Source organism: Toxotes jaculatrix, chromosome 14, assembly GCF_017976425.1.
Source record: "Toxotes jaculatrix isolate fToxJac2 chromosome 14, fToxJac2.pri, whole genome shotgun sequence".
Lineage (NCBI taxonomy): Eukaryota > Metazoa > Chordata > Actinopteri > Toxotidae > Toxotes > Toxotes jaculatrix.
In genome coordinates this window covers 20,434,778-20,459,803 of record NC_054407.1, presented here as the reverse complement: position 1 = coordinate 20,459,803, position 25,026 = coordinate 20,434,778, and the positions used below count along the sequence as shown (strand labels likewise).

Genomic DNA, 25,026 nt, shown 5'->3' with positions numbered 1-25,026 from the left:
ACACAAAATAGAAATGCTCAAGTAAGGTAAAAGTACATAACAGTACTTGAAAGTAACAAAATAATTTCCCTACGGGGATTAATAAAGTTTTTTCTGATTCTGATTCTGAATACAGTACTTCAATAAATGTACATTCAATAAATAAATGTTCATTGATAGCAAAGCGAGTTTTATTTTGAAAGCCGTCACCGGAAGTTGTATTTCCCACTAACACTTCTTGACAGTCGTTTAGAATTGATGGTCAGTCTTGTCTGTTTCAGGGGCTGGGTTTCTCTTATAGTCAAGAAGAGGGGAAAAAAAAGAGTTTCAAGCATGACGAGACAAAGACATTGACTGAAACACTGACAAATAATGATTTAAAAACTTTCACAACTCACCATGGCTATAAGGGAGCTCAAAGTTTGCCTTTTAGGGGTAAGTTGCTGATGTTTTTGCTGATCCATTTTGGGCAAAATTCCTTTAGCCTGCCGCGAGTGTAACCAACTAACCGACAACATTTTGACATTTTAGCAAAACATTTAACAGAAGTTAGCGTCTCCAGCTGATACTGTAAATTTCAGTTATGTTTTTTTTTTTTAAACTAGCTTTACTTTATCGTGTTGTTGATCTTCGTCCGAAAACTTTGATATGCAACTAGTGTTGGTGGCTAGTTGACTGAAAACCACATAGCTTAGCGACCGGTGGGCGCAGCAGTCGCTTTAGGTTTGTTTTCTTGTCGTGTTGCGCCTAATTTTCACCTTTAAAACAACTACATTTAGTGTTTTTTTTTTGTGTGTGTGTATATGTGTGGTTTCTTTTTAACGGTTAACGGACAGTTTCTCATCATTATCATTACGTCATCGTTAGATGAGCCGCTACAAGCCAGCCGTTAATTTCCTGCTGCGTTAGCAAAACACAGTCCCTGTGTATAGACGGTGACGGGTATGGTCAGAGGCAGTTTGGCTGCAAACTGCCAGCTTATCAATGGGGTAAAAGGGGAACTGGGAACTTGTGAGAGCCACAAACGTTCACCAGGCCTGTACATGCCGCCTCAGGCCACTGACAGGCTCACCGACGCGTTTTAATAATAACCATATACTGTCCTTACCAATCTTTTCTTACTCGTCTGCTGGTATATTTCAACAGCTGGTTTTGTTCATGCGTTAACTATGTGCAACCAAAACAAGGGCTGTCATTATGTCTGGATCGCCAAAAAGGCATGCAACAGATATTTATATATCCTTTTTTTACCCAGACATATAAATTGGGGCGAAACACTAGTTTCAGTGCCAACAATAAAAATATTTATATGGTGATTGCAAATTTCAGAACTGTCATGTCAGTTGTCATGCCTCAGTTGTATGCATAACACTTTGTCTGGTTTGTATGCTTTGTGTTGAAACCATGTTGTCTCTCTCTCTTTTTTAAATATTTGGGTAGGTGTGTTATGTGTGGGTTGTCTTGTGACAAAATTAAAGCCGAATGAAACACGGCCTTAAAACTCTTAGCTTTTTTTTCTCCTTTTGTAAAGTAAGTGTTTTTTTTAGTGACAGATAGTGTGCTTTCTTGAACAAATAAGCAATACTGACTTTAAATACAGTTCTAGTTGCAGGGGTCATCGACTAACAGGAACCTATCTAATGGTGTAGGCATATGACCAGACAGTTGCATAATCAGTAGTGTTCAATAGTGAGCACTAACCCGGTTTACGTGTGTGCTTGAGTACTATGAATGACTTGTAACCCTCTGTTTTTAGGACACTGGAGTTGGGAAATCCAGTATTGTTTGCCGGTTCGTTCAGGACCATTTCGACCACAACATTAGTCCAACAATAGGGTAAGTACAAGTTCATGAACGACCACAACAGCAGGAAATAAATCAATCACACAAAGCTACATTTGTTCCAGACTTTTTGAAGTACAAAAATCAGACAGTGAGGTCTGATATCAATTCAAGCCCTAATTCAGAATCTGCAACAATCTGCTTGAATTCAGCTGTGTGCAATGTCAAGTTAAGTGGACTGAATTTTGTATATAATAGTTCAGTCAGTGGACATAGTGATACCACTAGTAACTACTATCACTGATAGTCATCAGAAATGTAATTGGTCAGGTTTCTGTTAGTGGATTTTAAAGTTCTTGGGATTTTAATGAAACCCTATGGGTAGACACAAAATAGACTTCAGTACCTTGCCTGTAGGGAGCAGTATTATTCAAAGATTAAGTGTGTATCAAATACAAATTAGTATACTGCACAGTAGACAAATGCCAAGCTTGAACAGTCAAAGGAAATATGTACAGTTTACAAAGAGTGAGACTCTTCTGGAATCAGATTCTTCAGAGGAAAATATTAGGTTTTCCTTAGATAAGCTGAGATAGATTTTCACATGATGCAGAAACTGAAGATGAATATAAATGTAAATTCCACCATCAGTCTTGTTGTGTGTATATGTGTTTGCTTGTACATGGGTGCAGGGTCCAAGTGTTTGTTCTCAGTGTTACTTGTCTCCTGCTGACTTGTGCTGATTTGTTTCCTGTGTCTTCTAAAGAACATGCTGAGAAACGAAAAACTGAAATGCTCTATGTCATCCACAGAGCATCATTCCTGACCAAGACGGTGCCATGTGGAAATGAGCTACACAAATTTCTGATCTGGGATACCGCCGGGCAGGAAAGGGTGAGTGCATCTACAATAGGAAGTCTTCATTTACTTATTGCTGCCTTGAAGTTTACGCACATGACTCTATGAGTCACATTTTTAAAAAGAAGTTAATTTTCCATTACAATTTGCATCAGGAAGCTAACAGTGACACAGTCGCTTCACTGTCAGGGGTCCTCATGACATGGAGTTATTATGAGGCGTGAAATAAGATGATTCACACATAGGGTTCAAAGGTCATGAGACTGTGGCATCATCTTAGTGATGGGGGGGGGGGGTGGGGGTGGTTGGTGTATGCAGTTGCCAGACCTGCTTACAGCATGGAAAAACCAGTGCAAGTATTTCCTGCTTATGTGTGAAAATGATACCTTGAACCCTCTGTTACCAGGGTTCAATGTTTTGTTTATCTGAGGGACTAATATTACGTGTATCGTACTTGACTGTTGTCTTCATCTTTCTTCTTGGTCAAAATCTGCAAAAAACATAACATGTACGCAACACAACACACAACGTAATACTACCATGAATGTTCTTTGGGAGTCATTTGAGGGAATTAGGTCACTGCAATTGATGAACAAAGACAGTGTTGTTATGATCACTGGCAGGATGCAAAATAAAAACACTGTGACGTATTTGACCATTAATGGCGCTATTGAGCAATAATTTGCTGAATGGGTGCATTGCATGTATTGCCATAAGCACAGGCTGATATTCATGATTACTTCAGTGGTTGATAACAAGTATTGACAGGGGGTGTGAAGTGTGCCATAAACGTAGTAAAGTGCAAGTGTAGAAGAGAAAAAGAAGACTGCAAGGTTTTTTAAACCATGCATGTTTTGAATATAGCCTGACAGATGCAAGATTTATGATGCTGAGAATTAGATGTGGAGGCTTCTTAATGTGCAGATACATAATAAAGGCTTTACGTTAATGTTAAAGCCTTAATGTTGTGTATTGTCCATGGGGCAGGAGCCTGTGTCAGTCTCCTAAACACTGGAACAACCTTCAGAGTGAGTTAAAAGAGTTGAAACATGTGAGGAAGTAGTTTTTTCCATTAGCCACTCATCACTTAAGAATCTATGGGCTTAGTATACTCACAGTACTAAAGTACTAAGTCTTAAGTTTTTTTTTTCTTTTTCAGTTGGTTTCACATGTAAGTGTGGTTTAGTTATAATGGTCATGGAGTGTTTTTGAAGTGATTTTTGTAATGTACCGATGATGATATCGCTGTATTACTTTGCTATATAAATAAGATTTGGTGTGATAAACTGCGTTAACTGTGTTGTCTTTTTCAGTTTCACTCATTAGCTCCCATGTACTATCGAGGATCAGCTGCTGCTGTCATTGTCTATGACATAACCAAATTGGTAAGAATAACACAACACTCATCATCTCCAAAATCAATGAAGGGGCAGTAATTTAAACCCGGGGTGGGTGGTGACATGGTGAGTGGTGTAAAGCTTCAGAGCTGCTGGCAGGATCCCAGAAGCAAAATGAATAATGAACAAACCTTTTTTACTTAACTTACTATTGTTTAAGCGTTCTTGAGAAATGCCCTTCACCCCTAACTGTACCAACCGAGCTGCTGTTGTGTTCAGCCACTCTCCTAAATGTGTGTAACTGAAGTAGCTGGTTTTACAGTAAGAGCTTGATGTAAAATTCAATTACTTTTCCATCACTCTGGGATGCTTTGCTTCCATGACCTACAAATGTCATTCTTTCCTGGTCTGTTAATGGAAACTTGTCTGAAAAACACCATCTAATGCAATGACTATGTGACATGACTAGAAGAAAATGTGGGGCACATTCTCATAAAGTACCTATCCCAGAATTGACCATGATGTGTTCTTGTTGTTCAGGACTCTTTCCAGACACTGAAGAAATGGGTGAAGGAGCTGAAGGAACACGGTCCAGAGGATATTGTTGTAGCCATAGCAGGAAACAAGAATGATTTAGGAGACATCAGGTGGGCTAAATTTCTTCTCTAATGCTGTGATAGCTGTAAAAGGAAAAAAAAAAGTCTTCATTAATTGCTCCCACAGATTCACTACTATGGCACTTACGACCCCGATTTGACTGTGTCGCTTTCTTTAAAACCTTCCACACAAAAACTCTTCTAGGTTTAGTGAATGAGGTGCTTGTGTGTTTGTTCACAGCGAAGACTTGTTGTTGTGAAAAAAACAAAGTCATTTTCTTGTTATACCTGTTATGTAGCTCACGTCAAGTCCAATCACATGATAATTGTTACGAGAAGACCACAACAAGGCTGGTAGCACAACCCAGTTGAGGCTTTAGGATGTATTACAATAGAAAATAAAAAACAAATGAGCAAAGAAGTGTTTTGATTTTTTTAACAGTTTTTGCATATTGTCCCTGCTGGCCTCCATAGATCCTCAGTGAGTGAAATCAGAAGCACAGCAGAGGTTTGGACATATTTTTTCTGTTTGCCTGTGGAAGGTGACACCAGGCAAATATCAGTGAGGAGAAACTGTAAAGTTTTTTTCAAGAATCTTTAAGAAATATCTTGCAGTGGCAAGAACAGCAGCACTGTGGTACAGTTTCAGTCATCCAGAGCAAACTAGCTAGAGATGCAGTGGATGAAAGTCCTTGATGAAAATTTAGATTTTCCACAGGACCTTTAACTGCAAGCTCCACGCTGACTTAAATGTCCTTCTCTTTTACAGGGAAGTTCCTATGAAGGAAGCTAAGGAGTTTGCTGAATCAATTGCAGCTATTTTCATCGAGACTAGCGCCAGAAATGCTGTCAATGTTGAGGAGCTGTTTCAGAAAATCAGTAGGTTTCATGGCTTTATGTTGTGCCGGTAACATGTGTGTCAGTGTCCTGTATGAGAATAAAGAGGAGGATGTGTGCTATTGACTTAGCTTAACTAAGCTTAAAAGATACTGGGGAGGAAATATAGTCTGGAGCTGTTTAAAGAAAAGAAAAGAGTTTTGATTTAAATGTACAGTTAAAAGGGGCACTGTAGAAATTCAATATTGGACTTCAGTAAAATTGGGGGACTCTTTTAAATCGAACACCAACTATTTGTGACGCTTGGTTTCTGTCAAGGATCCCCTCCTGTGGCTCGAGTAGTACTTTGTGTCTGATATGGTTTTTCAGAAAAAAATAAAAAGATTTATGTTGTCACAATAATTTCCCCTTCAGCACATGGTTCACTCTGCACAGTTCAAACATCCAAGTTATGCAACATTAAGTGAAACACATGTTTTGAGTGGGAGGGGACTTTAATAATTTAACGTTTTGGCATGATATGGGACAGATAAGTTTTAGTGTGTTTCTGTTTGATGTTTAAAATGCAGAACATATCTGTTTCATCTAATTAACTGTTGAAGTTGACAATGTTTTAGTTTAACAGTATGTATCGTAGTGGCCTGTGTGGTATTGTGTTTTGGCCAGCAAATATATCATTCTTTTGTTTTATGGATGATAGTAATGGTTTTAATGACATTGCTCTGCCAAATAAATTGCAATATTAACATGAAACCTGAAATGACCCTGTACTGTGTTCTTAGGTAAACAGATTCCGCCCCTGGAAAATCCTGAGGTGGACAGCAACGAGTCCTTTAAACTCACCCGGCAGCCCACTTTGTCCACCAGGAGATGCTGCTAGTAGCAACAATGGCAGACGAGATGACTTCCTTCGGCACCAGGGACCCCACCAGCACAGCACATTGTCCACAAGGCACACAATGTCTTACTCCAGGGAAAGACTAAACAGTGGACAGACAGGCGTCAGCTTGCACATGTGGTCACCTGCAACATGAAACAGAAAACCTGCCAACAGTATTATATGGGTCAGTGGATGTTTACTTCATTTAATTGTAGCAGTTTCAAGTCTGATGAGGTTAGGAAGCAGAAAGCCTTAAGTTTGTCCCCCTCAGGTGGTGTTTGTCCTGAATTACAATAAGATTTCTGTTTGTGTGGTGTGATACACAGCTCATTACAAAAAAAGGCAGGTTTATCCCACTATCTATAATAACTTTAAAATTAAGCACAAGTGAATTCTAAATCACATCTGGCTGATGTGCTTGTTTGTAGATGCAACTACATTTTCATTTCAAGAGTCAACTGCTCTGTGGATTTTCAATGCACTGCGGCTCCTCAATGGCACACGATAAAAGAATTGTTTTAAATAGAATTTTTTATCAAGACTACACGTTTCCTTCTCGTGGAACATTTGTGCTCATGTATGTGTCAGTCTCGTATAGAATATCTTTAGAATATTTTGAATAAGATCAAGTCTTAGAAGAGCATTCAGTTGTATGGCTCAAATGCAGCGGCTTTACATTCCACTTTGTCATGTGTTTTCACACACATTTGCTGTATAAGGGTTTAACTGTAATACTGCAGAAGGAACAGCTTAAAGGCCTAAATTATAATTACAGTATGACACCCCTTGTTGAAACACTGTGACCAATACGAGTATTGTTTACATAGTGATTTGTTAAAGATGTTTTTTTACATGCTGAAATATGTTTTCTGAGACTTCACTACAGGGAATGACTGTATACAACTGCCAAACATAATAAGTATTTTTACCTGATAAAGGGTTACATTTATAATGTTAGAAGGAGAAAAGACCTGCATGTATTTTACTCTAAACATCTCTAAAGTTTCGAAAAGGTTGTGTTGTACATACTAACCAAACTCTAAAAGACCTATGGGAATAAAGGCCTGAAATCTGGCTTGCAAAAGTGGAAAAAATGGTAACAGTGAAGATAGTCCTTAGCCCAGTTGTGTAAAATGAGATTATGTATTGTGTTTGTTGTTGTTTCTTTAGCAGTAGTGCCCTCAGATTTGACCACTTAAGGACTTCATCAGAGCACTTTTGCATACATTGACCACAGTATTAGTTAGGAGTGACTTTTAAATGTTGAAACAGTCACAGTACTCTGTTCCTATGTTAACAGTATTCTTGTTCCATATTTCCATAGCTTAAAAAAACCATGTTTACATTCGTACTTTGAAAGTTAAAAATGTTAAATTTTATCCACCTCTATGTGTTAATGAAGCTTACTTTATAATGCAGTTATAGTCTCATTTTGCCAATAGGTACTGTTCTCTGTGTGGAAAGTCACACCAAACTCCATTCAAAAATCTACCAGTCATTGTGGCTTTGCTTACTGAGAAAAAAATGCAGTACATTCTTCCCAGAATGTGACGTGACCTGACTTTTTTTTTTAAATTCTGAGGTTTCCTTGGGTAAATGTGTCTCACATATAACCCACCATGGATTGTTTACTACAAGCAAATTTCAACCTTATGATTACAATCTTCCACCAAAATGTGAGGCAGTGACTCACTGAAACTGAATTATGAGTTACGTTTTTGGCCAGATGTACAGTATATCAAATTTTACCAGCAAATTGAGAAAAACATCATTAAATTGATTTTTCAATGCAGGCTGGAATGACATTACCTCCATAAAAGAGACAATGATATATTGAGAGAAGAAATTTTATTTCAAACAAGTAATATGTCTCGCCACACAAGTGCCTTTTAAAATTTTTTTTAATTTTTTCAAACAAATGTATGACATGGCTAAAAAGTGCATACTGCTAGAATAATGCATGAATTATTAGTCTAAATTTGTACAGACTAACTGTACGTGTAACAGTCAACTTTGAAACTACCAGTTACCTGCAGCAATCCTTATACTGTATGCCTTAGTCATGCTTCCCTGTATTCTTTGTAAACCAGATTAACTTTTGTATATTAATCAATGTAATAAAGTAGTAATTATTCAATTTTTCTGTTTAGTTTTTGTGTTACTTTTCCCACTGGGAAGATAAAATATGTGTTTTTCAAATATGCATCAAAGGCATCACAGCACTCATTAAAATAAGCCCTCTCTGATTTTACATTTTAAGTTCTGTTGACCAGAAAGATGAGCAAGAGAAAGTCTCACCAACCAAAGGTCATAACTTGCATTAACTTCCTGGCATCATGAGAACATGCATTTCTACTTGGCCACCTTGACACCTCAGAAACCAAAACTCCAAGTGAAAAATGACAGTTTGGCTGCACAGTGCAGGAGAAACTTTTACTCCAGTCACTGTAGACTGCATTATGTGAACAAATGCCTTGATTTGTTCACATCACCCAAAACAGCCTAAATTTGACATTTTGCTCTTCTTTTAAATCTTATGTGAGAAACTTCTCCTCTGGAAAAGTGACACTACTCACCCACAACTTTTTAGCAACACTTAACAAATTAGTCTTGTGGTTCCTTATTTTGCTGATATATGGTTAACATGCCCCTTTGAAAAGCTGTAAACAGCACAAATTACATGCAGAATGGAGCATTCCACAGGGTCCTATTCAGTACACTGCAGTGGATTTACTCTTTGGCATTTTTGCTTAAAAAATAACTAAAACAATCATTGAGTTATCAGAATAGTTGTTGATTGACTAATCAAATTAATCAGCTAATTATTACAGCTTTATTATTATTTATTACACATTACTTGTTGGCAAATTCTGTACAATAATAAACACTTTAAAATGACCTTATATCTGCTTGTAGCATAGTATAAAGAATTTATTAAATCAAATCTGTATATAGTGGTTATAAATGTAGGTTATAAACTTATTATAGACTTATAGCAAAGTGTTACCAATATAGGATAATGACCAAATGTTGATAACGTGATTTTAAGTGTCGAAAGTAATTGAAAATGAAAGGAGAAAACAAATAAGTTGCACATGTTGAGACAACTGCATTTTCTTGTGTACAAAATAGCCTCATAGTGTGTAGTTACTATTTAAACCACAAACAGATCAAGGCTGAATTACCAGCTGACAGAGCAGGCTACTGCCCATTGGCCCTGGACCCCCAGAGGCCTCAGAAGCCCAAGGTTTACTGTAAATTGTGTTTATCAACATAATTTGATTAGACCACTGACATAGAACATCAGTTATGACCTGTCCTCCATCCTCCATCTTGTGGCCATTCTCTTGTAGAGGTGAGTTTTAAAACCTGAATTCTTCTAGTTTGTATTGAACTCGTTTGATGGAAGGTTGTGTTAACACAGTTGACACACAGAAAACCCAGGGTTTTTTTTTTTTTTTTTTTTGCTGTTGGACCTCTATCAACTTCGGCTTCAGGGCACAATGATGGGCTTATTTCACTGTTCTTGACATTTAGTTCACCAAACAATGAACCAGTTATAAAAGAACATTACTGTCAGAAGTACTGATAATGTAGGTAATTGTTGGTTGCAGCCTATTCAACTTTTAAACAAATTATTAATAAATCAAATCACGTACACCCAAATTATTTTGTATGTAGTTTGTTGATACTACAGACAATAATGAAGGTAAGGGTCAAATTCGGGGTTCGTGTCATTTTATAAGCTGTTTTTTTCCTGCGCAGTGTAACTAGTTTACTGTACCATAATCACATCAGTCGCTGAGTGAGCCACAAGGGCGCGCAACAGGGTCGTGCACTCGCGCGTTCAAGTATTTGTACCCACATGCTCGTTCGCAGGGCTCAGTCAGCATTTGACTCAGTGGTGGCAGGGGATCCAGGATTTCCACTTGTCAGTTACTCCCCGATACAATCAAGTGCATCCCCTCAGCTAAAAATGTCAAAGTTGGATCAGATCCTTATCCTTGACCCTCCCACCGACCTCAGATTTAAAGGTAGGTGGTTAAAAATTTCTTGAATGTAGTTGCGAGTATTGCCTGACTGATACGATTTCACACTCCCTCAAGCGAATTTCGTTGCTAGCGAGCTAGCTAGCATTCACCGCCATTTTAAGTTAGCCAGGGACGAGACGGGCCGCTGTATCCTCGCACTGTAGTGACGTGGATAAGCCGTCGTGGCGTGCACCTTGACGGCCTACCATTCATGACAGCACCTAGCAAAGTAGTGGAAGAATGTGGGGGACAGCCGCCCGTAGTTGTAAGACGGAGTTAAACTGTACATCTTGTTTGCCAGCATTTTCACTTGGCAGCAGCAGCATGAGCTGCTGTGCTGCTGTTGTAGTGTTAGCAACAGCAAACTGTTGTTTCCTTAGGGCTCAGCGTATTCCCTGAAATGCTTACCGCACATAACCCGGACGTTAAATGTAAGGAAACACACTTTTTCTCAACGACAAATGCGGCATATAACCCGACACACCTCTTTTAGACACGTTGACATGTCAAGCTGCTAAAGTGACTGACAGTTGGGGTGACAAACTTGGCTAACTAACATACATTGTAAGGTTAACCTACAGTTTTCAGCAACATTGGGCTAGCGTTGGTTCGGTTCTCCTAACTCCATTAAGGGTATATACTAAGTAAAATAAGTAAACGTGTCCTGCGCAACATTATTGCTTTTCCGCATTTATAGGAAACCAAAGTAATTCACACATTTGATTACCACCGACTGCTTGCCTGGCAGTGATAACGTACAGCGATGTGTCATTCAACCGTTGGCTAACGTTAGCTAGGCTAGCTTGCTTATGCAAAAGTTGATATTAAGTAGCCCGATTGTTAGCTACTTTCCGACAACAATCTGTCCTCCTTTACATTCTATAGGCCTATCAACCGCGTCTCATCAGTTCAAAAATTTACAGATGTAGTTAGTTTATGTTTGTGAGATATGATTCCAACTGTTGCTCTTGTTATTAGCCAACTGACCATTGCAAGTGACTGGAGTAACAGGAAAACTGAATTGTGCTGATGTACAAGTTTCAGTGTAGCTATTGGTATTGTACAACAATCTCTGTCGCTGAGCTGTTTATCATAACCATTATTCACTTTGACCCAGAATTCTTCCCTGCGTTTCTTGTTTTCGTCCCAGTTAGTAATCTATGTCTGTGCTGCAAACATTATTGCCAATAAGACGTTGTTTTAGCGTTGCTGAATGTGCCACTGTCTTAGAACCAAGAATCTTTAAGCCTATTGTCTTGATGATTCCAAGAGGCTGATTGTTTGTTAGTTAGAACTAGGTATGAATGGATACTGGTTTTTAGCCTGGACTTGACAGGATTGTTAGAAAGGTCACCAGTTCAAATACCAGCTTTGGGTGGGGTATAGTCATTGAGATGTTTCGGTGATGAGGTGTCCTTTGTCAAACTGATTTGGCACATCTTTATGCATCATTACACTGTTCAGATCCTGCACCTGATGTTACCACAGGCTGAGAGAAGCCAGGCAGCCTCACATTGATGCTAAAACATAAACATTCTCTTTACTTTATTAAACTGGTTAGTTTGTCTTTCACACTGGAATGCTTTTTGTTCTGCCTTTGTTAGGTCTGTGGCTGCATCAAGTAACGTATGGTGGTGAATAGAGCCTTCCAGCAAGAGGCAGACAGGTTTTTCATATAGCCATGCCACTGATTGAAATTGCCAGAGAATAAAACTGAAAATAATTGAAACTCAGTCTGAGTTAAGTTTAAAGCCAACTAGTTAAAATGTCAAGCTCGCGTTTAGCCTGTACAGCAGGTTACTGGCGTTTTAATGAGCAAGCGGTCAGGTAAGGCAATTTGCTTTGGTTATATAGAGGTTTCAGAAAGTGGGTTAAGAGTTAAGCCCAAATACATAAATGAATGTTTGTCCTTCAGCTGTACCTTAAAATTGACACAGACAGTCTGATGGCAGAGACATCGTCTATCATCACCTGATCATAAATCTCCTCATTTTACCTGATTAAGAAATTCTGCTCTGATTAGATTTATTCTGATTACCGATCAGTCACAGGACTTACATTTTCCTTCATCAGATTAAACTTTTACCCTGCTGTGTACCGGATTGGATGCAGTGCTAACTTGCAAAGTTATGGCAAAGGTAATGTCGATAACGATCAGCATTAAATGATAATCATTAATCAGCCACCCCTCTTGTTCTGTTATACTGTCCAGAAAAACATGTAATCAAAAGCTGTGAGGAAGAAAATCTCAGTGACTGTGTCTTAAACCTATACTGATAGCCTAATATGAAATGTAAATCATAATGCAAAACAGCTGCAAACATATTGGTATTTCTGCTTAATAGGAGAATAACTATTAAGTTATCATAGCACGCTCGAGTACAATTTGAATAGTCCTGTTTTTTTTAACCTCTTGTGTATGCAGGCTTGAAACTGAATACAGTGTATTATGTAAAGAGTTTGGTTTTTGCCCCTTGGCACAGACTTATTGTTTACCCCTGGTATGATCCAACATGATCTTAAATGAGAGATTGATCAAATCTAAACCAAACTGCTACATTGAGAGAGAAAGGGTCAGGCCATTTGGAACAGAGAGAAAAATGAAATGGTTTGACTGTTTGGTCTTTGAAAAGCAATATGAGGAGAAGAAAGATGACCACAGCTCCTTTACTGTCACAGAGACAGAGCTAAATCGGTCTACATGTAGCTGTGAGCTGGTCTGTTTTAGAGCCTCTGCTGGGATTCCTCCAGCAAGCTAGAGGGGGCAGCCCTCCTTTCCTTGGCTGGTATTTTTAGAATAGGACTGGCCTGGGGGACCCTAACTCAGCATACACGCAACAAGATGAGAGAGATGGTGCTAACGCTGCTTGAGCAAAGGTGGCATCTCGGAGTTAGGCAATGGATGCAGGCTATGTGGGTGTATATCTGATGTGCACAACAGTGTCTTATCTGTTTCAGTCTTGGTTTCAGTAATGCTCACACTATATAAAACACGTAGTGTAGACATTTATTTCAATCAGCATTATGTTATTTTTCTCCGGAGCAATTTCTCAGTTGTTGTTGTTGTCTTTGTTTCTTTATTGAGTCCGTGTGTGACAGAAGCGGGTTTGATAAATGCAGTCAGTATTTTTACCTCCTTAGCCTTCCTCATTTAAAGAGCAGGTGCTGCTCTTGATAATTCTGTTTGTGTTGTGCATTATGCAAAAGTTTCTGTTTCCTGTTTGTTCCACCAGCAGGAACAGGCCTACAGAAAGACATCTCCAAAATCAGGAGGAATGCTTGACAAGCTCAGACTTTTGACAGGCTGTAATTATTGTACCTGCCATGTACCTTTGATCAGCACAAAATCACATTTACTTACCTTAATCCCTCACTCACCAACAGTGATTTACTTAATACATAAGCATTTTTTTCACCCATGTGTACTTACTAGGGGTGGGATGATAATAAATAAAACAGTGCATCTTAACAAACAACATTCATGGTAATTACACTTCCACAGTTTTATCATATTGCATCTTTGTTACAATAACTCATATTCTTTGCCAGTTTCAAATCTATATTGTTGGAAACAGAGGTTGCTGGTAGAAATATCAGATTTTACAGACACGGCACCAGTGACAAGGTTTTTCAGGTTTCTAGGAATGCCTTTGTGACGCACCTGTGTTGAAAACAACGCCCCAGTCATCACCATAACTCTACGTGTTAGCTTTAGCTGGGTGGAGCCACTCCAATCTGGTCATGCATTGCTTCTTATCACTCTGAGCACTGATTGTGAAGGAAGGCTGAATGTAGGCTTTGTGAACTCAAAGCAGAGCTCCAACCAAGCTGTAAAAAGTATAAAAAGCCGCAAGGATATCTTGAATGGTTTTTTTTCTTGGACATTTTTAATGTTTTCATGTATGAAAACAATGCAAAGCAGTTATAGGTTTGGGCAAATCACCGTCACCAGCTGACCCTGAAGAAAACAATGTATTATGTGTTCAGTAGGTGCAGGTCAAGGCATAAGAGACTCCTGGGGATTATTCAGTATGTAAATGGCTGTTTTGAAACATACAATTAGCTTTATAAGAGATTGACTAAATGCATTTTAAATATTGGAATCTGGCGGTTAGTGTAGGTATTTGATTTATTTGTAAAAAAAAGTAATTTGTTTAATGATGGCAAATCATTTGGTATTAACAAAAACCTAAACATACTTATAGGGGATGTCTAAGAGAAAACAGCGTAGAGTGTAACCTCAAATCTCAGTCCAAAATCAAAATAAAACTGTGCGAAACCCAAGCGGCCAATTCTTGATTGTCCAAGCTCTAACAACGTGTACTGTTCAGGAAATAGAAAAGAGCTTGAAGGTGAATCTTAACCAGAATTTCCCTCCAGAATGAGATAGAAATTAGAAAACCTAATCCATAGCATCCGTGCTGTGATATCAGCTAAACATGTGTCATGGGACATCAGAGTTTTTCATAGGTTTCTGGAGGGCTTAGGTGCGCATTGGTTGAGCAAGGTTTGTAGTGCAGGGATTTGAACTGCTTCTCAATCTCAATCTTTTTCCAGGCTCCCAGGGTAATTGTGCTGATCGAGTTTGGGGTACCTCTGACTTGGCGTCCAGTTGTGTTTTCCACATGAAGTTGCTCATCAAAGCTGGATGGTGCTGACCATGGTTAAGGATCTAATTTGAAGCCAGCTCTGTCACAAGATGGAGAGCAAACTATTGATCTCCTGATATATGACCTGAGTAGGGCAGGACCTTAATTTCCAATACGAACATGGGACATCTATATGAAATTAGCTGGGAAAAAAACTTAATAGATTCAGGTGGTTTGGCCTGTTGCTTCTGGACGCTTACACAGGGGGTGGGGTTAGTATTGAAGATCCTGATCTTCATGAATGTCTTATGCTAAGCTTTGAATTTATAAGTGGTAGTACCTCCCGTCAGGGTAAATGAAATATTTTGAGATGCATTTTTAATATTGCAAAAGGCTTAGTGTATCAACTATTTCATTAACAATCATTTCATTAAACAAGGTGCTCTTAAGGTATGCAAAATTTGTCCTACAATAGAGTTGGAAGTTGTCTTGTAATACTCCAACAAAGATAATAAGTATAATTAAAATTAAATAGACAAATAAATAAACATTAGAAAATTAACTTGTATATGGTATATTGAAAGTCTAAATGGAATCAAATGTATTATAGCAGTTATTGGTAATAAATAAGTGTTGTACTGCCCACTGTTTCTTCATTTGTCGTGTTTTTAGAATATTTACGGTAAAAATACCCTGAAATCCAGCTTCAAGCCAAGGAACTCACTATTCAATTAGTCCTCTTAATTTTGTAGGCCTAATTGAGTTGCAGCCTGACAGTACTTTTCAACTGATCTTTTTAAAGTTCTCTCTTGACCATAACATCAAAACACTACACGTCTATCTGTTCTCCAGTAATCAGGTGTAACTTGAAATATTGAATTTCTTCTATTTCAGCAGTTTCTCTGCAAATGCACAACATATTTACCCTCCATTGTCTGGTATTCTGAATTCACCCAATTCACTGTAAAATAGCTTTTCCTTAAGCCCTATTTTGGTGCAACTAATGCAGGATGTGATGCCAGAAAAATGTTCTTTTGATGTTCTTTCAGTGGTTAATCATAGCAAAAACATGCCAGTTAAAGTAGAGGATTGCACTGCTCTGTATATGTAAGCCATATTTTGTGCTACTTTTTCATTTTTGTTTTTTTGGCGTATCCATAGAAGGAGAGTGTATTCCACAATACAGAAATTATAATGTGTTTATTTTTGTCATTCTGTCCATCAGGTCCTTTCACAGATGTAGTCACCACCAACCTCAAACTGAAGAACCCCTCTGACAGAAGAGTGTGTTTCAAAGTGAAGACGACGGCGCCGCGCAGGTACTGTGTACGGCCAAACAGTGGTGTCATTGATGTCGGAGCAACTGTCAACATCTCTGGTAAGTTTTTCCAGAGACTACAAAAACTGTATTTAATCGTTGTCTTTTTTTTGGTTTGGTTTTGTCAGTCAACGTTGTGATGATAAACTCAGGCTTTTAGCAGTGCAGAGCAGCAGCTTGGAAATGGGCTTGGAAGTGACATCTGGTTTACATGTACTCTTAATGGGCCACGTTTCAGTCACTGTTTTTTAACTTGTTCCACTGTCTGACACCAGAAGCAGAATTCAGTGTAAATGAGAACAGCACATTTTGGTCACGGTCAAAGCCAAGTGCTAAGCTGAAGCTGAGGTGTTAAAGACCCAAGCTGTGGAAGCACTTTTCATCTGGTCCACACGATCTCCATTCTAATTGTGGCCTGTGTTGTGTAGTGTTGTGTGCATATTGGATGTGGACAGAAACCGACCGGTACACCAGGTGTAGAGCAGGCTGTAACCTCTGCACCAGCAGTGGACACTTTAATGGCTAAATTTAGTAACAGAACATCTTTGTTGAAACATGTTCTGCATAATGCATCCTTCAAAGAGACTACAGAGACAAGGCTTCTACTGTTGGCTTGGTGTGTCCAAAAACACTGAAACCACAGTGTTTTATCGCAATAGTTAAACAAAGATGGCCACAGGGGCCGGTCACAGTAGTGTTATGACAGAAGTATAGGATTTAAGGTTAAATACAACAGCTGCATGTAAACAGGAATATTAATGGACTAGTCCTTAAAGCACCCGAGGTAAACATCTTAATTGGAGAAATGCCTTACTCTGATTAGTGGTGATAATCTGTTTTGCATGTAAAGCTGCTGGCAAATTAGGTTTTCATTCTGCTTTTCAAGGTCAAATTAGCTTCAATTTGGCTACTGTAACTTGGTTTTCGGTTCCCAGTGGATTCTTTTTCAGGACAGTTGCCTTGTGTGAATTGTCTGTAGCAATATTTCAGTTACTGAAGTAAAATGGTTTGTTTTAAAATGGTGTCTGTTAAAATTAGCTTTGCTATAACCACAGATTGAATTCATGTAAGTTACAAGATACTTCTAAAAAAAAAAGTATAAATGTCCAGAGAAACCTCTCAAACCACTCAAACCACTGCAGGGTACTTCACTTCTTTGTCTTTTCAGTATGTTCCAAATACTCATATTTGTCCAGAATATTGAGTACATTATCAGTGACATTAATTCAAGCTGACTACAAACACTGTTCTGTGAAGGAGCAGCCGTTCATCAAAGATACATGGGGTGATTTCTTTAGCACTATAAATTTGGATAGAGTATCCCTTTAAAGGACAATGGCCAATGTTTATTCACAAAATTAAATTAGAATATAAAAATAAACAACATCCTTATGAAACTGAATGTCTGTGGTAAAGTAATTTAATGTTACCAAACAGACAAATGTGACACAGGTACATGCTCGCTAACTAACCAGTAATCTCTGTGAAACATAGATTTATCGGGTTCGTTTTGCTGAATGTTTAGGTTTTTTCTGTATACAGGAGGGATGCCTTTGCTCAAACATTATAACATATCTTTTTACTTTTCGTTCACAGTCATGCTGCAGCCCTTTGACTATGACCCCAACGAGAAAAGTAAACACAAATTCATGGTGCAGACAATTTTTGCCCCACCAAATGTTTCTGATATGGATGCATTGGTAAGTTGTTTGTTTTTTATTTTTATCTGTTGTGGTTATTAATCTTGCCCCCACAAAAATAAACAATAGCAATTAACACAGTTGTCTAAAGCTCACAGATTTTTTTTTCTCTATATCCTAAAGCTGTTTTCCCTGTTGCAAAAAGACACTGTTCACTACACTTGCCAGTAAATTAGGACCTCTTATAGCGTGGACTAGCATTGTCAGAATTTTGTTTCAACAGGATTTTGAATCATTTATTTGAACTTTTCCATTTTTCTTTATTTACAAACAGATTACTGTCTCATCTCACACAGTGATAATGCCTCAGAAATTACTCCCACTTTCTCACGTTTTGACACTTTAACATTGCTTAAGACTCACTGAAGACTTGTCATCCTCAATGTTTGATAACAGAATTGTTCCACTACTCATTATACTTAAGTTTATATCCGTTTACAGCAGGGATTGGAATTTGGTCATTGACTGTGCAGGGTTATTATCAGTCTGCTGAGTTACTTAACCAGGCAAGGTCCTCTGCCCTTGGAAAACTCTGAGATAAAATGTCAAACTAATTGAGATGCATTCTTCAGTAGTCCACCAGAGGACAGCAAAGGCTCAGTCAGTCAGTGAAACATGCACATACCTTCTAGTCCTGTTCATGAACTGGCTTGTCTTGAATGAGAAGCAAAATCCAGGAAGTGTAGAGGAACAAAGGTCTGACTGGTCTTGATAAGTACACTGGAATCCAGTAAGGTTACTAATATATCAGCTGAATTAGTTCCATGGCGTTGCTGTGCCCCTTTGCAAATCTGCGTTATACCTCTCACTTATGATACGGCTTGTTCTCTTTATTTGACCATAAAGTAAAGCTGTGCTTTATTAGCACTTTGAGTTACAAACACATTTGTCAGTGAGTGTATAAAATCACGCAACAAATGTCTCGTATTAACAAGCTGACTTCATGGAAATTTGTCATTAAACTAAAAATATAGACCTAAAATCAATGGAAAAATGTGTCTGAGGTTATAACTGGTCCTTAAATGAAGCTGTGCATGTTTTATGTTTATGTAAGTCCTATAGATTCAAGGCTGCATTGCATGAGAATAGTATAAAGTAGGCTGAAGTGCACGTGCGTGTGTGTGGATAGATTCCAGCTGCTAGCAGTTTGAGTTGATGAATTACAATCCAATTTTTCATCTCCACCAGTGGAAAGATGCAAAACCCGATGATCTCATGGATTCCAAGCTGAGATGTGTCTTCGAGCTGCCTTCTGAAAACGATAAAGTGGTAAGAGGTGCTGCTGCACATTAACAAACGCTTGTTTCTGCATAACTCTATTTTTAACCTGAAGTTTAATTTTCTTGATGCCTTGAATGCTGAACTTTGAAAATTGCCAGAATAGTATAGCTTTCCATGTTAGTTAAAACACTGGAAACATCCTCTGCTATATTGGGAAATTAGTAGAAAGTGCAGTACCAGTGGAAAAATTGACCAAGGCACCCTGTCTCATCTGTAAAAATATAAAAACCAGTAATCATTTCCTACTGAAGACTCACCTGAAATGCTTGAATGTGCCATGCAGTGTCATACACCAGCTTTTCAAATGTTCCTGACTCTTCTGTCAGACAGAAGAGTGGGTGTGGACTTTTATTTTGAAAAGCCAACAAAACATTACCCTTAGATGCAACAATGCCTCTGACAGGGGCAGGTCTTCAACACTGGGTCTTCTTTCTCTCCTGAAATTTGATTATGAATTATTAGCTCTATAACCACTGAATCTTTTGTGGAAAACATAATTGTCCTTGCCACGCACACTCTCTCTAACACACACACACATCTACACACACTGCCACACACATACACACAAACAAACGTATATTGGCACAGCATCCTTACATATTTACAGGTTATGAATTCATACGACAGTATTAGAGAAGATGTCTTCAACTTCAGCATGATGCATTTCTGTGCAATCTGGGATCCGAAAATGTTTTTACAATATGAAGCAAAGTTTGTGAGTTAGGTTTAAACTTATGTAACGCATTAATTCAATTCATTCTGAGCACAAGCACTGATGATAGTCACCTTATTGTAGTTATTTGTCAGGTGGTTGATAATTCCTTCCTTCAGGAGACCACAGGAGGCAGGGAGAGTACAGTTGAAGTGGGTGAAGCAATTAACAGAATTCTCTCTCCCTCATTTGATTTGAGCATGGGTTGCATTAAACTGCTCAGGCATAAAATAGCCATATGAATAATGGCAGTTTAAATCTTCCTAAAATGTGAACTTCATGCAGGAAGTGCCAGTCACTGAGGCAGACAGAGAGAAAGAGAGAGGCAGAGGGAGGCAAACAGGTAAGAGTTCATACTATAGTCAGGATTCCCAGGGGCATGGAAACAGCTTGACATTTTAAAAAGCGTTTTCCAGGCCTGTGGATGGTATAAATGGAAAAAGACGTATACATGTCTATAGTGGATCAACTCAGAACAAGAATAAAACACTTTACAGGACCTGTAAGAGTAATCCTTTCTGTTAAGGATGTGATTTCTAGTGATTTCAATGGTCATGGCTTGTGTGTAAATTTAAACTTTGAAGCCTACATTTTTTTGTTTTCCAGAATTCTTTAATGGCTTTAACAAGGTCTCATTCTCTAATAGATCTGAACAATGTTTTAATTGGCTATGGCAAAAATGTGTTGGTTCCTACAAGTCGTCCTAAACTCTGATATGTTTTTAATATGCAGAAAGTTTTGAACACAAGCAGAAATCTCCAAACCCATGGGTTTAAACATGAGTTAAAATGAATTCATTTATCATTGATGTGAATAGATGCCACATCCACATTTAAAGTTGTTACTTCCCCCCTCCCCCAAAAAAAAACGTATACGGTAAATGAGGACAGATGAGTAAATCATGCCCATGTGTGAGCTGACTCAGCAGGGATAATATTAAATTACAGTCCTGTTTATTTATGATAGAACATCCTGATGTGTGCTTTAGCACTTACTAATCAGTATTTCTTTAGTCTAAAAATCATGACTGCTTGCCTTGGATTTTGGCACAAGGGAAAATAACATCATATCCTGCCCGTGTATTGATCGTCAGCCTTCATCTACAATACAGTAGTTGTATTTTCATTACAAAGCCCCCCATTTGCCCATGCCGTCATGTTGTCTGCCCCACAAAACAAAGCCACATCAAACATGACTTCTGGAGGGATGCATTTCCTTCCTGGTCTCTTTGATCTGGCACTGCAAGCTTCTGGGCCTCAGGACAACGCTGCCTTTCTTTGGCACAGGCTCCTGTCTAGAGGCTAACCTCCCTACTTAGCTCAGGGCATGCTGGATTTCACTTTAGTGGTTCTCTCCTTCTCCTTGTTGGGTAGAATGACGTGGAGGCGACTAAAGCGGCCCCGGTGATGAACTCTGCAAAGGGTGAGCCAACGGCAGCCACAGTGCCTGTTGCTGCCCCACTGGACGATACAGAGATGAAGAAAGTGCAGGAGAAGTGCAAGAGGCTGCAAGCTGAGATCAACAAACTGGCTGAGGAGAACCGGCAACTAAAGGTCAGGCATAATATCACCAATTGGTGTGATTTCGTTGTACTTTTCATTCAGTTGCATTTTATGTGGGATCAAACTTAAACTAGTTGTGAAAAACAGGGAGCCACGTTTTACAACAAAATGAAACTCGGAGAAAATAATTAGAATGCGCAGTGAGTAACAGTGGGCTGAAAACGCTCTTTATGAGTTTAGCATGTGCTTCTGTGTGTGTCCCCTGTAGAGAATTTCATTTTACATCATCGTGCCGTGTTTTGACATCATCAAAAGGGGATGTGTCTACAAGTACAACATGTATTAAAGTTTTAATCACACAGGACAGAATATCGCTGGTACACTGTCTTCAGTTCAGTGAGGATTTATCCTGTAAGCCTTTTGACCCCATTTACACTTGGTATTAATAAGCATCAGTTATCTGGATATTGTGGATAACATCAGATCAGGGGTCATTGTGTTAACTCCTAATGTTCTCATTATCTCTATTCCGCCTGTGCTTAATTGGATCTCAATATGCTAATTAGGTTGACAGGGGTACTGGTCTTGTCAGGAGACATGGCACGTCTGAGGTCAAAAGATGCTGTGCTGAGTACTGTTGAAGAACCGGAACCAAGTACAAGACAAAAGTGACATGACAGGCGAACGTAGCTGAAGGCACCTATAGGCTGCTTTTCAGTAGCCTTACTAACTAGGCTAACGTTACTTATACAGCTGGAAGTCTAATCCCGGATTATGATTGAAACGAAACCAAATAGACCCTATATACACTAAAATAGACCTGCGGCATCATGTGACCACAGCTAGTGGCCTAGATGTGTATACCTGTTCCAGACCGCCACACTTGAAGACATGTTGAAAAGCCTACTTTGACAGAAAGAGGTGACGCACAGGAATTCAAATGAGGAGAATATAAATTCTGTGTGTAAATTCTGTGTGCATTTACACCTGGCGGGCTGTTTTCCTTATCCAGATACAGATGACGTGTTAGTAGCTTGTGTAAATGGGGTCTTTATGTGCACACATTGACTAAACTATTTGAGTTCATCGCACTGTTTGAACTCCTTTATGCTGTACGAGCATTAAAGTTTGTAGACGTACTTACTGAATACTTGTAAACTTGTCCTACATTGCCTTGATCTTTCTTTTTTTGTTCTTCTTTGAAATCTGTCTTATTTTCATATTATTTCATTTCTTTCACAGGAGGATACTGTTAGAATGAGAAAGGTACCCCGCTCGGAGCACATGACATCAAACTCAACTAGCCTCCTCGGCCGAGAGGCCTCCACCGCCTCTCTGCCCTCCCTTCTTGTCGTCATAGCAGCCATCTTCATCGGATTCTTCCTAGGGAAGTTCATCTTGTAGACTGGGAGATGCATGCCAGCCGTATCACCCACCCCGGCTCCGGAATCAAAAAGGCCTGGAAAAACCAAGAAGTCTTTCTGTTGACTTTGCCATATCATTGGTAGTGTGGCCTACAGTGAACACATCTGTACAGCATCATTTGAAGGCGTCGCCTTTTTACAATCTCACACGGTTAGTAAACACAGAGAGTTGAGAAAAGGCGACAAAAAAGTGATTGCTCCCTTTTTTGTTTTGTTTTTTTTTTCTGGTTTTTTGATGGCTGGATTATACAGGTAATGATGCGGGACAGTGAAAGATGTATACTACAGTCAACATGGAAGATGCACCTAGAGTGAACCATGGGCAAGAGGCAGTCAAAAGATTAGATTTCTCTCTCTCTCTTTCTCTCTCTCTCTCTCTCTGTTGTTTTTAATAGGAATTGAATGGAATGTTAGGTGTCTTGTAAATGTTGTTTTAAATCCTTTTAAACAAAAAAGGAAAGAACTTCCATCAAATGACCTTGCTACCTGTTGCTGGATTGCCTCTGAAGTAAATTTGTTCAGTTTGTAATTTCTACTTCTTGTCTTGGAATGTTCAGGTCCAGCTGGGGATATAGGTGCCTCCTTGTACATTTCTGTCCTTTCCTTTTCCTCACAACACCAATGCAGACTTTATATTATTATTATTATTATTATTATTATTATTATTATTATTATTATTATTATTATTATTATACAAAGCATATATTCCTTCTGAGGCAAATATTGACTGAAATAAGGTCTCCATTCTTAAAATCCTGTCCCATGATATTAAGCATTGAAAAAATAAAAATGAAAAAATGTGGTTTTGATAGCCGTCTTTTCCTGTGTCTCTTCAATAATACACCTCAAATATTCATAATTTGGTGCCATAAAATTAATGTAATGTTTAACATACGAACAGAGCAACCTCTGCATCTGTTTTCCTGATCTTCAGCTCTCTGAGGTCTATACTGTTGGAAAGCCTCTCCGATGTTAACTTGGCTCTTCACCCTTGCCTAATCGTAGCACTTTTTCCGTTTTTGTTCTGCTGAACTTTGGCTTTTTCTCAACCATCTCTCCTTGACATTGCGATTATGTTGTGGAGTTAGCATGTGCCTGATTTACCATATCTTACTCCCACTGCCCCCTTTCCCTCCAACCTCCCCTCTTGTGCTTTTCCTTGTGATATGCATGAGCATGAACGCCCCCTGTTGCTGATTGGGTGGAATAGTGTTGTGTGGCTCGATTAGTCCGTTTGTGTACCATTTACAGAACCAGGGCTGTGTAGGAAAGCCGTATTTTCCTCAGCACAAACAGAATGGACCGTGAGGAGATAGTATATTGGTGTTTTTTGAGGTGTCAGTGTTTTTTGAGGCTGTTTCTCCAAGGTAATGTTATACATTGTTGGTGCATATGTCTAGATGACAAAGTCTGCTGTGGTCATGTGGCCCTTAACTCATTTTCAGCCTGATGGGTAAAATACAGAACCTCCTTTACGAGATGCTTGATTTTCCCCAAAAGCAAAGCCTGCAATCATTTTATTAAAGCATACGGTAATACGATTCATGCTGGCTCCTGGAGGACAGGGTTGTGAGGGAAAAGACCACTGGAATTTTTTTTGGATTTCTTTTGATTGGGCACTAAGGAGACGGAGAATTACATGTTACATGCTTTACTGTGACAGTATACCTTTGTCTTCTAATTAGAAACAAAAATATATATAGGTATTGCATAGAATTTGACCCGTAAGCACTAAGAAATTGCAGTACACAGATGTCAAAGAGATTTTTGACTGTTTCATTCAATATTCTGTATCCTAACTCGTTAACAGCTAAGTTTAAAGGATCTTTAACAAGATGAAAACTTAAGTCGCTTTGTTTATCTTTATTAGATTTTTATACTTTTCTAATTTTGGCCTTAAAATTTAGGATTTTTTGAGCTCTAGTAGGAATCATTTACTCAACAGACTGAACTGAACTGCCCCAAAATTTTGCGTGCCCACATTCCATACTACACTGTCTTCGAATACTGTTTTAGAGTTTAATGTAGGAAATAAATTTTGTTATACTTTAAAATTTTACACTTAACACATAAAAACAAACATATTTTGTATTTATTTTGTCTGATTGAGTATACTTCATTTTGTCGCTTTAGCAGTGTGAACATGTCACATCCTCAGAGCCTGCTTTAGAGTTTGTATGTATGTATATATGTATGTGTT

The 25,026-nt window shown here is 38.6% G+C and overlaps 2 protein-coding genes across 2 annotated transcripts; both read left to right on the top strand.

The window, feature by feature from the left end:
• The first annotated feature begins 259 nt into the window (after positions 1-259).
• On the top strand, positions 260-8,400 carry rab31 (RAB31, member RAS oncogene family). The gene is made up of 7 exons (XM_041056075.1): positions 260-414; positions 1,736-1,815; positions 2,574-2,655; positions 3,933-4,004; positions 4,497-4,603; positions 5,322-5,431; positions 6,172-8,400. Exons 1-7 carry the CDS (start codon positions 379-381, stop codon positions 6,267-6,269), a joined length of 585 nt encoding a protein of 194 aa, XP_040912009.1. The 5' UTR covers positions 260-378; the 3' UTR covers positions 6,270-8,400.
• A 1,747-nt stretch (positions 8,401-10,147) lies between these two features.
• Positions 10,148-23,628, top strand: vapal (VAMP (vesicle-associated membrane protein)-associated protein A, like). Its single transcript, XM_041055939.1, has 6 exons — positions 10,148-10,303; positions 16,115-16,267; positions 17,804-17,907; positions 19,096-19,176; positions 21,274-21,453; positions 22,645-23,628. Exons 1-6 carry the CDS (start codon positions 10,246-10,248, stop codon positions 22,804-22,806), a joined length of 738 nt encoding a protein of 245 aa, XP_040911873.1. The 5' UTR covers positions 10,148-10,245; the 3' UTR covers positions 22,807-23,628.
• The last annotated feature ends 1,398 nt before the right edge of the window (positions 23,629-25,026 follow it).